The sequence below is a fragment of the Dermacentor silvarum genome, chromosome 2 (assembly GCF_013339745.2).
Source record: "Dermacentor silvarum isolate Dsil-2018 chromosome 2, BIME_Dsil_1.4, whole genome shotgun sequence".
Classification (NCBI taxonomy): domain Eukaryota; kingdom Metazoa; phylum Arthropoda; class Arachnida; order Ixodida; family Ixodidae; genus Dermacentor; species Dermacentor silvarum.
In genome coordinates, this window is record NC_051155.1 from 132,021,845 (window position 1) to 132,037,142 (window position 15,298).

Here is a 15,298-nt window from a genome sequence, read left to right on the forward strand (position 1 = left end):
CTCCTTATAGATATAGTACCACCTGTGCGTATCGCAAGGAACACGTGTGTATAGGTGTTCGCTTTGCACTTATTTCTAGCTAATTGGTCTCCATCGTTAAAAAATGCGTTTCTGAGAATTAAGGTTGACATATCACAACTAGTACTCTGCGGTGATGCGAAACGAGTTCTGTTTTGTATGTTCCAACTACGATGTTATAATTTATGATCTTCACTGTTCTTCAGGATGGAAGCGTTTTTAACCTACGCTGGAAGGATGGACCTAATGGGTTTGCCCAGAGACAAGGTCACCAACCGCAGAATATGCTCGGTGCACTTCACGGAGGTGGATTTTATGGACCGAGCGAGAAGCAGCCCGTGAGAAGCTATTATGCGCATTGGCCATTAGATCAATTACAATCAATGTTTTTTACATGTGCGTACATGGAACACCATCCGCGTTTTGTTGCATTCTATAGTGTGTGGCACTGTCTGCTCCAATTCGGGTTTTCGCAAATGAACACAATAAAGTGAGTCCAAAAAACTGTTGTGTTGTAAGTGCAATTATTTTTTAAATATAATGTGGGCACATGCTTCCTTGATTACCATAATGAACGGCACTGCGCGCATGAAAACGCAAAAAAATCACAGCATATCCACGGACTGAATGATGATGAGTGGGCGAAGCACCGGGGGATCATTCGGGTAAACCACAGCTACGGACAAGAGATAAAGAGAGCGCGCGTCGGGAACGGACGCCCTAGGACGCCCTTGTGCACCGCAGCGCCCCTAGCTACGGACGAGAAAGAGAGCGCGCGTCGAGAACGAGAGAAAGAGAACGCGCGTCGGGAACGAATGCCCTTGTCCACCGCAGCGCACCTAGCTACGGACGAGAGAAAAAAATGCCGGAAGCGTTCTCCGGAAGCCGGAAGCTGGCTTCCGGAACCGGAAGCGGAACCGGAAGTGGAACCGGAAGCGGAACCGGAAGTCGGCTTTCGGTTATACTATACATATTGACCCTTTTCGCGGCGATCCCATGGGCGCTGCCATGTTTGGTCACGTGGTGACGCGTCCATTGCTTGCCTCAACTGCCTCCGTTGCCTCCTTGTTTACAATGGAAGTGTATGACGCTGGCGCGGTTTAGAAAATCTCTGTTTTCGGAGATATCGTAGACGGTGACTAAGTGGACCACACGAAGCTTTGATCACAGCTTCAGAGAACACGCAAAAGCGCTTTCGGTGCTGATTAAGGTATGTACAAACGGCGCAAGCAGCGTATATAGTGCTTGTTCTAAAAGTGGGGCTAAATATGTATTCCAAGCTATCTCAGCTTTCCTATTATGAATTCAGTCAGGATTAATGTGTTTTGCTCTTTGTTCTTTATTCGGCAAATATTTTGAAGCAGTGGCTTGTCAGTTTCTGACCCAGTGAAGTTCCTCGGTGCGGCCACTACCTGATTATTTTCTGCCTAATCGCTCGCGGGTGTGGTCAGTTCCGATAGATTTGTTCTTGCTGCGCACAATGCTTGAAACGTAGCTGTTTTGTACATTGTAATACTTTGTAGCAAATATATATTACAGCTAGTAACTCGCTTACTTTTGTGGACCGTCACGAAACATTCAGCTTCGACCATTCGTGCGCCATAGGTGTAGTCAGTTCCGATAGATTTGTTCTTGCTGCGCACAATGCTTGAAACGTAGCTGTTTTGTACATTGTAATACTTTGTAGCAAATATATATTACAGATAGTAACTCGCTTACTTTTGTGGACCGTCACGAAACATTCAGCTTCGACCATTCGTGCGCCATAGATGTAGTCCGTCATTTATTGTGCGTATACAGTGCGCATATATTCAAGTGTGCGCCCGTTCACTTATTCTTGACACGTTGGCGAAAAAGTGGGTGTAAGTTTCCGTGCTGGTTGGGGTAGATGTGTGTAAATACCGTGCGCGAAACCTACTATGACAGAAGGCGGCGCTCCTCCCGTTATCATTGTTTAACAAGTGGTACTCACTCTTGCCGACGTTCTGGGGATGAAGCCCTTTCTTTGAAGGTTAGCGATACAAGGCTGGGGGATGAGCAAATTTCTGTATCCTCGAGGAAAGCCGTACATCACGAGGTGCCGGTAACACGTTCGGACAGTTGCAGCAGCGGTCCGCGAACTTGGCCACACAGATTCATTCTATTCCTTAACATGCCAGTCACTATTTTTGCAGCCAATTACTGCACACGTCTTCAATCTACATGATTCAATCTAGCATGATTGGAGCACAGTGTGTTAGCGAAAACTCATTTGCATTTCCGACAGCTGATTGCACAGAAGCAAGGTAGAAGCGGTAATGGTTTCGTATTCGTGCGCGGTCGCTGAGGAGAGGCATGGCGAGCCGCCGTGAGCGCCATCTCGTTTCTCTAAAACAAACTGCTCCGCGAAAAGGGTCAATATATATATATATATATATATATATATATATATATATATATATATATGCGTATACATACATACATAGCGGTCTCCATGCCAACCAGAGCTACGGACTTACGCCATCTAGTGAACACTTCATAAAACTACAGGTGGTTACTTACGCCATGTATTGAGCAATTTATAAACTAGAGGTGGCTACATACTACTACTACTACTACTACTACTACTACTACTACTACTACTACTACTACTACTACTACTACTACTACTACTGCTGCTGCTGCTGCTACTACTACTACTACAGAGGAGGGAACGACCCACACCCTAAGGAGCTTCGCCCCTAAAAGAATCCACTGCGCACAAGCACGCAGCACGAATAGACGAATGGCACGGCCTGACAGGAGAGGAGCGCGGAGCGCGCGCTTCGGTCCTGCGGTGCGTCTGATAACGCCCGCGACAGAAAAAAAAGCGCACGCCGCGGACAGCTAAAGAAATAAGAAAAAGAGCATTGCGCGTGGCATGAGGGGAGGGTGAGGCGAAGCTTGCGAGGAGGAATAGGAAAGTCAAGAGGGAAAGGAGAAAAGAGCGGAAGATCGTTATCATAAAAAAAGGAAGAAAAAAAGTGCTATAGCGAAAGGGGGAAGGTAAAAAAAAATCGCGCCGCTTTTCTTTCTTTTTTTCTTTTTTTCGCCACCGTAGTACCGTCATCCATCCGCTGGGGCCTAACTGAAGTGCGCATGGCGCTAGCGTCGACTGAGCGTCTCTTATGAAAGAACCAATGGGAGGTATAGGAAGATTCACCCCCCTGGCTTTATCTCCCCGGTGACGTCACGACCAAGCTGCGCCTCCACACTTGCCAGGGCGTGGCTGGTCGAAACCTGCCGAGCCGCCGCCAGAGGCGCCTGCAGCAGTCGCGGATACCGCGCGGGTTTGGCGCGAACGCGGGGAAACTGGGAAACGCGGACGGCGTCGGCAACAGCTCTGCGCGTTACTTCGTTGGTGCTGCTACAATTTCTCTCTCTCTCTCCATCTCTCGCTCACATTTCGCTCGCCTCGCGCATGCTCTCCTTACCTCTCCTTAACGTCCCATGTCAAGCAACACCCCCTAGACTCGAGGTGTTGTGTCAAGGCTACATGTGCACGGCACGGAGAGGAGGTGAAGCACACGCCGCTCCGCGAGGGCGTTGCTAGGCAACGCGCGGTGATGTCATCGTTCAGCGAGCTTTTTTTTTTTTGCGCAGGCGTTACGGACTGACGGTCGGCTTAAACAGCTCCGCTGTTAAAATTGCTCATCTCCACGCAGCCCGGTGTCATTATCGGTTTGATCCGGCCAGTACAATCGACAGTGCTGCGGCGACACGAACGGGGCGCACGGCGGCGCAAGGTCCATTCAAAACGCAAGCAAAGTACTGCAGGTGGCGGCGCGATGTGCGCTGATGACGTTCCGATCATCATAAGCCTTTACCGCTCTTTAGTGCCTTGTCCATCCGTGTCGAACCATTATGAACCATTATCAAAGGACTCCGGCAGCGGCACGGACCGATCAAACGTACTCTGGCACGGCAGCGCGGAGCGTTTCTTGGAACCGATTTGCGAAGCGGACCGATAGTGCCGACTGCTGATAGCTCCGGCGCTCTGTTTTCACCGCTTCGCGTTGAAGAGAGACTCGCAGGCCCATATCTTGAAAGTGCTGCTCCTACGGGAAGGAGTAACGGACAGAGACGGACGCGCAGACAGTTTTCTCACTGGGTAAATATAGAAATACTTAAGCATTTAATATTTTAGGCGTAACTTGAAGAGACAAGAAGAGAGTGGTGTGAATCAGAGAGCACACGGGAATAGCCGATATTCTAGTTGACATTAGGAGAAAAATATGGAGCTGGGCAGGCCATGTATAGTGCATAGGGCAGATGACCGGTGAACCATTACAATTACATAATGGTTGCCAAGGAAAGGTAAGCGCAGTCAAGGAAGACAGAAAATTAGTTGGGAAGATTAAATTAGGAAATTTTCTGGCGCAATTTGGAATCACGTAGCGCAAGACGCTGGAGATCGCTGGGAGATGCCTTCGTCCCGCAGTGGACATAAAAATAGGCTGATGATGCATACTATTGCGAGCCAGCGCTGGCCAGGAGGCACTTGGGCAGTTCGAGTGTATAACTAAAATATGTTCACGCTGTCCTGTAGGGAGGCCACGAATACACACGACATATTTAACGATAACAGACGCGCGCCTGCATCAACGTTTTCTGAGCCCCATGTGCCGAGCCAAGGTCTGTCCACGGCGCAACGCGCCTGCGCTGCTACACGTCCCAGCACGTCGTTGCCCTGTCATATGAGGAGTCGCGCACGTGTCTCAAGATGCATGATTGGTGAATATGCTGACTGGAGATCACAGTAGAGCACTGCACGGGCCCGGGCCGGCCCGAAAGCCCGGGCCGGGCCGTCCGAAGCGTTCGTCGGCGGGCTCGGACCGGGCCCGGGCTTAAAGCCGCGTTAAAGCCCGGGCCCAGGCCGGGCTCGGGCTTGAAGCCGCGGGCCCGGGCAGGGCTCGGGCTTGAAGCCACGGGCCCGGGCCAGACTCGGGCCCGCTCATTGAAGGGCCTAATTAGGCCTTCGAACACACGCGACCGTTATGCATTGCATGTTTCAATGTATTCTGTGCCAAGCTCAAGTGACACGTGCAAGATGACTGTCATCATCATCATCAGCCTATATTTATGTCCACTGCAGAACGAAGGCCTCTCCCTGCGATCTCCAATTAACCCTGTCTTGCGCTAGCTGATTCCAATTTGCGCCTGCGAATTTCCTAACTTCATAACCCCACCTAGTTTTCTGCCGTCCTGGACTGCGCTTCCCTTCTCTTGGTATCCATTCTGTAGCTCTAATGGTCCATCGGTTATCCATCCTACGCATTACATGGCCTGCCCAGCTCCATTTTTTCCTCTTAATGTCAACTAGAATATCGGTTATCCCCGTTTGTTCTCAGATCCACACCGCTCTCTTGACTGTATATCTTATCAGATGACTATATTTTATCAAAGAAAATAGTAAAACAGATGAAGTTCTCATTTTTAACAGCGGAGGTGTTTCAGCCGGGTCTAATGTGTCCGCTGAATACAAAAATGTGGGCCGATCCTGGCAGCAGTGCAGAAAGGGTCCAAGCGCAATAGCACATACACCTGTGAACTAGCGAAGCTGAGCCTGGTTAAGTCTAGCTAAGAATAGTGGGGACTAATTGCATATCGATAGGAAATTGATAGCCAATCAATAGCTAGTCGATAATCGATCAATAATCAATAAATTACCGAAAATGCTGGGGATGACTTTAGCCTAGCCCAAATACGTGGCCAATACCTTACGATAGCCAATCGACAGCCAATCAATAGCTAATCGATAATTTATCAATAATCAATAAATTCGGATAAGTTGGTAGTGCTTAACCTATCCCAAATACGTGGCCAGTATCTTGCAATAGACAATTGATAGCCAATCAATAGCTAATAGATAATCAATCAATAATAAATCAATTCCGGGAAATGCTGGGGATGACTTGGTAGTGCTTAGTCTAGCCCAAAAGCCAGGACTAGCTAGGTGCCCATCACCTCCGCTGTCTCTTTAGCATTGCGCCGCCAGTGCAAGCTACGCTAATTTTTTTTATTTTCCGCAAAAACGAACATTGTTTCCGCGTAAGGAAAAATAAATTATACAAAGAACCACTCCTGAAACCATTTCCATGTTACCGCTTTTGCGATCGCACTATTACCAGTTTTAATACTATGGCATTATTTTAGCGCTAAGGCCAGTTACTTTTGTGCTTCAATGCATAAAACAGCATTTTCCTCAAAAGGTTAACTGGAACACTCATGCATTTCGTCGGACACTTTGAAAGTTAGTATATCGAAACTGGTTCAGTCTAGAGCACTGCACGGGCTCGGGCTTACCCGAAAGCCCGAGCCCGGCCAGGCCCGTGGGCCGGGCCGGGCCGGGTAGCACAGTTTTTTCACGGGCTCGGGCCGGGCTCGGGCACGGCGCGTGCTTTTTGACTCGGGCTCGGGCCGGGCTCGGGTTTTTTGACGCGGGCCCGGGCCGGGCTCGGGCTTTCTGGTGGTGTGCATGTAACGTGCAGCGAGTTATTCTCGGGTGTCTCAACTCTGAAAAACATTATTTTTCGGTCTCGGGCCGGGTTCGGGCCGGTTTCGAGTCGGGCTCGGGCCGGGCTCGGGACTAAGGTAAAGGGGTGGCGGGCCGGGCCGGGCGGGTAACGTAGATTATTTCCGGGCCCGGGCCGGGCCCGGGTCTCGCCATAAAAGTTTTGATCGGGCTCGGGCGGGCCGCCCAACGTAAAAACGGGCCCGGGCCGGGCCCGGGCTGAAAAAATCGGCCCGTGCAGTGCTCTAGAACTTCAGTCCTGAGAATTCGTTCGAAGTGGATACGCCTTGCGAACTCAGCGGCTATAATTCGTAGATTTAAAGATGTGCCGTAACATAATTAATTAAAAAGTTAATTCGCGTAATTATGTTAAATGTTCAATTAGGCCATCAATGTCAGAATTAGCTTGGAACTACATAAAACAATTAGCCTCCTTAGAGCGTCGTCGCATTAATGCGAACACAACAAATCCTGAGATATGGTCCATTCCATACTTCAGAACACTCTATAAGCTTCAGTCGTTAATACATTACCTACCATTCACTTTGAACAGATACAAAAATGGTGGTAATTTCAGTAAGAAAGAACTCAGCTGACACTTTGGTCGCTTGTAGTGTATCTGATGTGATTATTATTCTGCCTTTGTGTATGGTTCTGAGTATATAATGTAAATCCTGTTTCGTTTTCTTAGCAAATGTTGATCTTGTAAAATTCAGTCTCATGCTATGTTGTATAGGTGGTGTTGCGTTGTTTTGTATAGCTACTATTGTTATTGTAGTGTTGTTTAAAATGCATTCTCTTAAAAGTTTTTCCAATTCTGTTAACTCGCCGTGACGCAAATATTCTTTGTCTTTCCGTTCATAGCTATTTCGTCTATGAGGAATTCCAGCGAAAGCTGGAAATATATGTGAATTATTGTGCATGTATGCACACTGTTTGCTGTACTATTGCCTTGCCTGGCCTTTTGGGTCACGTCAAGCTACATCATCATCATCATCAGCCTATTCATGTCCACTGCAAGACGAAGGCCTCTCCCTGTGATCTCCACTTACCCCTGTCTTCCGCTAGCTGTTTTCAACTTGCGCCTGCAAATTTCCTAACTTCATCATCCCATCTGGTTTTCTGCCGACCTCGACTGCGCTTTCCTTCTCTAGCTATCCATTCTGTAACCCTAATGGTCCACCGGTTATCCATCCTAGGCATTACATGGCGTGCCCAGCTACATATTTCAAGCTACATATGTAGCTTTTAGTCCAAAATGTCCGTCCAGCATGTAAACTGGACAATAAATTGATTTGATTCGATTGAATTCGTCGGACACTTTGAAAATTATTATCTCGAAACTGGTTTAGTCCTGAGAATTCGTTCCAGGTGGATATGCCTTGCGAACTCGGCGGCTATAATTCGTAGATTGAAAGATGTGCCATAAAATAATTATTTAAAACGTTAATTAGCATAATAATGTTAATTGTTCAATTAGGCGTTTTGATTTCTCGTGGAAATAATGGCCACCTCATCAAGTAGTTTAGATCAAGGATTATAATTGCGCTATCTGCCACAGGCAATCTTTAAAATTTTGGTTCAGCTAAAATGAAACGCCCTGTATTGCTAAATGACATCATAGAACTATATCGTACAAATCAAGGTAAGTGCATGCGCACCACCAGAAAAATAGCAGCACAGGCAATGGGCCGGATTACTGATGTTCCCGTGGGAGAAACAAAGATTTCGGCCTTTAATTGCTTATATACTGCAGCTTATTAAACCTCTAGAAGGTGAGGCTGACAGATACGGCACAATCTGCAAGTGAAAAAAAAAAAGAATTTTTTTTTCTTACAGGCCGGGCCTGGTCATGCACACGCGGGCCCTAGCTAAGCTTAGTAATGAACGCCCGGGCCCGGGCTGGTCTCGGTCATGTACGCCCGGGCCCGGGCCGGGCTCGGGCTTTGTATTACGGGCCCGGGCTGGGCTTGGGCCTCGTAAAGCGGGCCCGGGCCGGGCTCGGGCCGAAAAATCAGGCCCGTGCAGTGCTCTAGATCACAGTATGTGATACTGAAAACTGTGTCCACCGCTCGCTAGGGTGTGTGTTACATCGCTGATGTCGGCGCGCGAATAAGCTTCAGTGCTGGTTGCCCATTAGAACTCTCTAAGACGTCTTACTGGCAGGCCCGCCGTGGCACACCAATCTTCGCTACAGCACGGTTTGCACACTGATAACAACTCTCTGTAACAAAAGGTGTTGCACGGCACCTGAAAAAACCTTGAAACTTGTCTCAAATAAACACTTTGACCACGAGGGATGCTATAGTGAAAGTCTCTGGATTACTTTTGACCGCCTAGGGTTCTTTCTTGTGCGCTTAATTCTAAGTACATGTGCACGATGGTTTCCTCATTTCGGTCCTACCGGAATGCGGCCGCTGTTAATCAAACCCGTGACCTCGTCCATAGCCGCTTAGCCACCGCGGCGGGTAAGGAAGCTTTGGTTTTAGCTAGTTAGAGCATGGTTTTAGCGATGTTCAGTTTTCTGGATATTCTGGTATCCGCAATAGCATGTGCGTAATGCCACGCTAGGGGACGCTGGTATCGGTATCTTCTGACACTTCGTATAACTACAATGCCCTGATTACTGTATAGACAAATTTTCGTGTTTCTTGGGTGTTCTTGCCAAGAACGTCGTTGCTTCGCCCGAAAGGCGAACCATCGATTGCGACAGCAAATGCGAAGACAGCTATACGAAGTAAGGCTACTAATTTTATCGGCCGTATAAACTTGCAAACACCTTACTGTCTAAATTAAAAAGCAAAGTGTCAGCGCACGCAGACAAACATGAAGACATCACACTCGATGACCGCGGACACTCGCCGTCAAAATGCTGGCGTGAGGAAGCTCGGCAGCAGCAGCGAGCGAAGTTACTTTCGTGCTGTGTATTTCTTCAAAGCAAATTGAGCGGCGAGAACGCAGCACAAACAAAGGTATGAGCCACCGTCGCACCTAGACTCAGCCCCCAACGCAAATCACTTTCAAGATAAGACGCGCAGTTGCTGCCGGAGTACAAGGCCCCCTCCCCCACCCCTGCCAAATCATCAACCCCCCCCCCCCCCCCGGCGCCATAGCCATACGTGCAACGGAAGACCGCGCGTTTCCTTCCCGCTTTCCTCCCTTACAGGCGCGAGCTTGAGCCGCGATTTTTGACACCTCGCGCGCTTTCACTCGCACCGACAGCATTCGGCGCGTGGCGACGGTGACGACGACGGCAACAATGCGCCTGGAGTGTCCATATAATAAAAAATACATCTAAGAAGGCAACGTGTTCACGATTACCCCTCTGCTGAAAATTTAAACCCAGCTGCGAAATAGAACACATTCGGTAATTGCAATAATAGCTCTGCGTTTGTCTGGTTGGTTGGTTGGTTGGTTTGTCTGGTTGGTTTGTCTGGTGCGAAATAGAACACATTCGGTAATTGCAATAATAGCTCTGCGTTTGTCTGGTTGAGCCAGACTACAGAACACGGCGGCGGGCAGAGCCATCCTCCACCGGACCGGCACGGCCACGGAGCTTCGTGCCCTCGATGGGCAACGATCACTCCCGCCCGAGGTCAGAAGCAAGATCACGGCGAACCCCATACCAAAGCACATGAGTCATGAACTCCACGAAGGACGACGCAAGGCGCGGGTCAACAGACAGCGCCGACAATTCAAGAGTGACCCGTACGTACAGTACGTGGACGTGGCGGCGTACCCCGCAGGGGGCCTCTTCGCGGTAGCCGCCGTGAACGGGAGAGACAACTCCTTAACCCTCGCGGCCTCCGTCAGGGCAGAGCACCCAGCTGCGGCTGAGACCATAGCCGCAGCGCTAGTAATAAAACAACATGACAGGGTGGGCAGGGAAGTTCATGTCGTTACCGACTCGCAACAGGCCTGCCGAAACTTTACCAACGGACGAACACCGGTGCTGGCGGCTCAAATTCTAGGCCCGAGGCTACAAGAAACCCATCAAATCACTTGGACGCCGGGTCACGCGGGACTGGAGGGGAACGAAAGGGCGAACGCCTTAGCTCGAGCGCTAATTAACCGAGCGGGGCAAAACCAATCGTCTTATCAATCCCCTTCCTTTACCTTTGTGCCCCTGCCATCAAATTACTGCGACCGACTCGAAATCCAGCGACTCAACCGCAGGATTTATCCTCCCCCTCACAAAAATCTCAGCACTGAAGAGGCAATAGCCCTCAGACTTATCCAAACAAACACATTCCCAAACCTACACAGATACAGCAAAATATACCCACAAACATATCGTGGCATCTGCCCCTGGTGCGGCGACACACGCCCTACACTCTTTCACATCTCGTGGGGGTGCGGGGGCAAACCTCAACATTTAAAGACGCCTAACACGTCATTTGAGCGGTGGGAGGTACAGCTGACCGGCGATACCCTGGCGGGACAACAAGCTCTCGTCCAGCAAGTACGTCGAGCAGCCATGGCCAGTGGAGTCCTGGAATGAGGACACCACCCACTCGTCCTCAAGATCAACGATCTGAATGGTCTAAATAAATGTTTTTCTCTCTCTCTCTCTCTGGTTGAGCTCTGCGCCTTCAGGTAGCGCCAAGCGCTCCGTCCATTCACGTTCACGCCTCCAGTAATCCGCAAACGATGACGGAATACCGGAAAAGCTAAAACTCTCTAATTTGGCGACGGTGCAGCCCCTTTAAACGCTCGTATATGAAAACATGATAACACAGAAATCGTTATTCTCGCAATCACTGCACCGAATTTGATGAGATTTGTTACATATAAAAGAAGAAAGTTAGAATCTAGTGACCTCAGCACGCAAATGTTTTATTTAGACCATCGATTTTTAAGGAACACTCATGAAAATGTCAAAATTAAGAAAAACGAACTATGAGCTTTAGAGCTCTGTAACTCATCAATGAAAAATTGTATCACAGTTACGTAAATTTCACCTAATACTACTGCCTGAACGGACAGAATCGATGTATTATACATCTCTATGAAATATATCACTAATTTGCGAGTAAGACTTTTGTAATACCCTCGTAAACATTGTATGAAGTTCCCCAAGAGCTGCAAATTCCTACAGCAAGTTTGTCCGTTTTACAGATTCTCTAGCGGATACAGTTTACAAAGCTGCGATATGTGTTTTTATTGCAGAGTTATGAATTTGTAAATTTCGTGCTTCCATATTGTATTAAACACAACAATTTTTGGTAGTGTTTGTAAAATGTTCCAGGCCGCAAATAAAACTTCTGCTTTCTACCGTTACCAGAGGGTATACTTTTCTCTCTCAAATGCAGCAAATTTCATTCAAATCGACCCAACGGTTGTCTCATAAAAGGACTTGTGCGTTCTACATCTATTTGAATAGAGAGATCGGAGTTGGCCCGGAGCTAAAGCTTTCTTTTAACACGCGAGATATCACAATGCAAGTACCACCTCTAAATGCAGATCAGAAACGCAAGTGCAGGAAGGTGGACTGCTCGCGCAGTCCCATTTATGAGTAGCATTAAAGTGCATGGCTTAAAGCCCCTGCGCAGCATCGACTTCAGCATTATGAGGTAAGCGACACGCGACGGAGCAATCGTTAGGAAACAAAACATGGTCCCGAGATCTTTCATCACAGTTCAGGCATGCGCACAGCTGAAAACACAATCATACTAACCGGCGACTCCTCCCCGAGCCCAGCTGAGGCGCTGAGGACCAGAAGCAGCGAAGAAAGGAGCATGATAGCCATCGCGATGAACTCGGAAACCACCGACCGTGCGTCAGACGTGCGAGCGACTGCGCTCTTTATACCCGTGGCCAGGCCGTGTAGTCACATCGCGATTCAGTGTTGCAACGCCACTGTCGCGAAGGCATTTCCTAGTGGACGACGAACTCTGTCAATAGAGACAACTTTTCAAGAGCGAAAATAAAAGAAATGTCCCGTGTTTCGAGCTGCCCTCGGTGCTTGCGGATGTGTAATTTTCGCACAATGTGACCGGTCATATGTCATGCGGCTTGAGATACGAGAAGGGGATGAACGCTGTCACGTACTCTAAGAACGTATATCATACCAACGGCAATTGCAGCAATTGTGTGTGTACGTGTACACGCGCGATGAGGAAATACACTAGGTGGGCAACCAACCTATATGGCCCTGAAACCAGCGTGGTTCATATCTATATAGCGACCGCAGATAGCTATTGCATTGCAGTTGCCTGGCTTGCATGCGCCCCCTAAAATCAAAAGAACTGCTGGCGGAAATTTCTGTGCAGTTCTCGATTTCTGTACTCCTTCTCTTCATCAAACTCTACTATATGCATATTTGCATCCTTGCGCATGTGCTCACTGAAAGCAGTGCAAGAACACCGATGCTTGAGGCGCTTCGTTATCCGCATGTGGCAACTTGCAAGCAAAAAAACAAGTTATATTCATGGTACTGCATGGAATATATTTTCTTGGGCTTCGATGACCAGTTGATGTCGTTAGCTCGCTTTATGCGAGTAACGACTTTGATGACTGCGGCGAAATTTCCGGCTCGTCTGGCCGAATGGCATTACCTGCTTTTCAAATGGCTCCGAATCTTGAAACTCCGGAAGAAACATTTTATAGGCAGCATAAATTGCGGCAAACGTTCGCTTTCTAACAAAACAATCGTGGTGTCACGCACTCAATGACGCACATGCTAAGATCTCAGTCGATGACCACGGGAATTCGCGAGCAACAGAGCAAGCAACACAGGCATGATGATTTGCGCTCCGGAAGCAGGAAGCGCGCATGCTTGCCCCAAAGATATCGTTCCTATACTGCCGCTTCACCATTCCGACTGTGTTATCCCCCCAAAACTTAGCAGATTACGTCACCTCCAGCATATGGTGCGCATCAAGCAGCCTGCCATCTTGATCGGCTCGCCTTCGCACGCTCGCCCTTCACCCTGGCACCCGCCGCAGATCAAGTGACCTCCAACTAGAGCCCTGCACGGGCCCGGCCCGGCCCGCGGGCCGGGCCGGGCCGTCCGAAGCGTTTGTCGGCGGGCTCGGGCCGGGCCTGAGCTTAAAGCCGCCGGCCCGGGCCGGGCTCGAGCTTGAGGCCGCGGGCCCGGGCCGGGCTCGGGCTTGAGGCCGCGGGCCCGGGCCGGACTCGGGCTTGAAGCCACGGGCCCGGGCCAGACTCGGGCGCGCTCATTGAATGGCCTAAGTAGGCCTTCGAGCACACGCGACCGTCATGCATTGCATGGTTCAATGCATTCTGTGCCAAGCTGAAGTGACACGTGCAAGATGACTATCAGCACCATCATCAGCCTATATTTATGTCCACTGCAGGACGAAGGCCTCTCCCTGCGATCTCCAATTAACCCTGTCTTGCGCTAGCTGATTCCAATTTGCGCCTCCGAATTTCCTAACTTCATCACCCCACCTAGTTTTCTGCCATCCTGGACTGCGCTTCCCTTCTATTTGTATCCATTCTGTAGCTCTAATGGTCCATCGGTTATCCATCCTACGCATTACATGGCCTGCCCAGCTCCATGTTTTCCGCTTAATATCAACTAGAATATCGGTTATCCCTGTTTGTTCTTAGATCCACACCGCTCTCTTGACTGTATATCTTATCAGATGACTATATCTTATCAAAGAAAATAGTAAAACAGATGAAGTTCTCATTTTTACAGCGGAGCTGTTTCAGCCGGGCCTAATGTGTCCGCTGAATCCAAAAATGTGGGCCGATTCTGGCAGCAGTGCAGCAAGGGTACAAGCGCAATGACACATACACCTGCGAACTAGCGAAGCTGAGCCTGGATAAGTCTAGCTAAGAATGGTGGGGACTAATTGCCTATCGATAGGCAATTGATAGCCGATCATAGCTAGGCGGTAATCGATCAATAATCAATAAATTCCAGAAAATGCTGGGGATGACTTGTTAGTGCTTATAGCCAAGCCCAAATACGTGGCCAATACCTTACGAAAGCCAATCGACAGCCAATCAATAACTAATCGATAATAGATCAATAATCCATAAATTCGGATAATTGGTAGTGCTTAACCTAATCCAAATACGTGGCCAATATCTTGAAATAGAGAATCGATAGCCAATCAATAGCTAATCGATAATCAATCAGTAATACATAAATTCCGGGAAATGCTGGGGATGACTTGGTAGTGCTTAGTCTAGCCCAAAAGCCAGGACTAGCTAGGTGCCCATCACCTCCGCTGTCTCTTTAGCATTGCCCCGCCAGTGCAAGCTACGCTAATATTTTTTTCCCGCAAAAACGAACATTGTTTCCGCGTAAGGAAAAATAAATTATACAAAGAACCACTCCTCAAACCATTTCCATGTTACCGCTTTTGCGATCGCACTATTACCAGTGTCGATACTATGGCATTATTTTAGCGCTAAGGCCAGTTACTTTTGTGCTTCAATGCATAAAACAGCGTTTTCCTCAAAAAGTTAACTGCAACGCCCATGCATTTCGTGGGACACTTTGAAAACTAATATCTTGAAACTGGTTCAGTACTGAGAATTCGTTCCAAGTGGATACGCCTTGCGAACTCAGCGGCTATAATTCGTAGAAAGATGTGCCGTAAAATAGTTAATTCGCGTAATTATGTTAAATATTCAATTAGGCGTTTTGACCATCCATTAGGCCATCCATGCCAGAATTAGCTTGGAACTACATAAAACAATTAGCCTCCTTAGAGCGTCGTCGGATTAATGCGAACACAAGAAATCCCTAGATCTGGTCAATTCCATACT

The 15,298-nt window shown here is 48.5% G+C and overlaps 1 protein-coding gene across 1 annotated transcript in view; it reads right to left on the reverse strand.

The window, feature by feature from the left end:
- The window catches only part of LOC119441100 (uncharacterized), a 30,216-nt gene extending 17,883 nt beyond the window's left edge, over positions 1-12,333 (reverse strand). Inside the window, exon 1 of the mRNA XM_037705797.2 lies at positions 12,228-12,333. Coding sequence (XP_037561725.1) covers positions 12,228-12,299 — 72 coding nt within the window. The 5' untranslated portion in view covers positions 12,300-12,333. The remainder of the gene's footprint in view (positions 1-12,227) is intronic.
- Between the last annotated feature and the right edge of the window lie 2,965 nt (positions 12,334-15,298).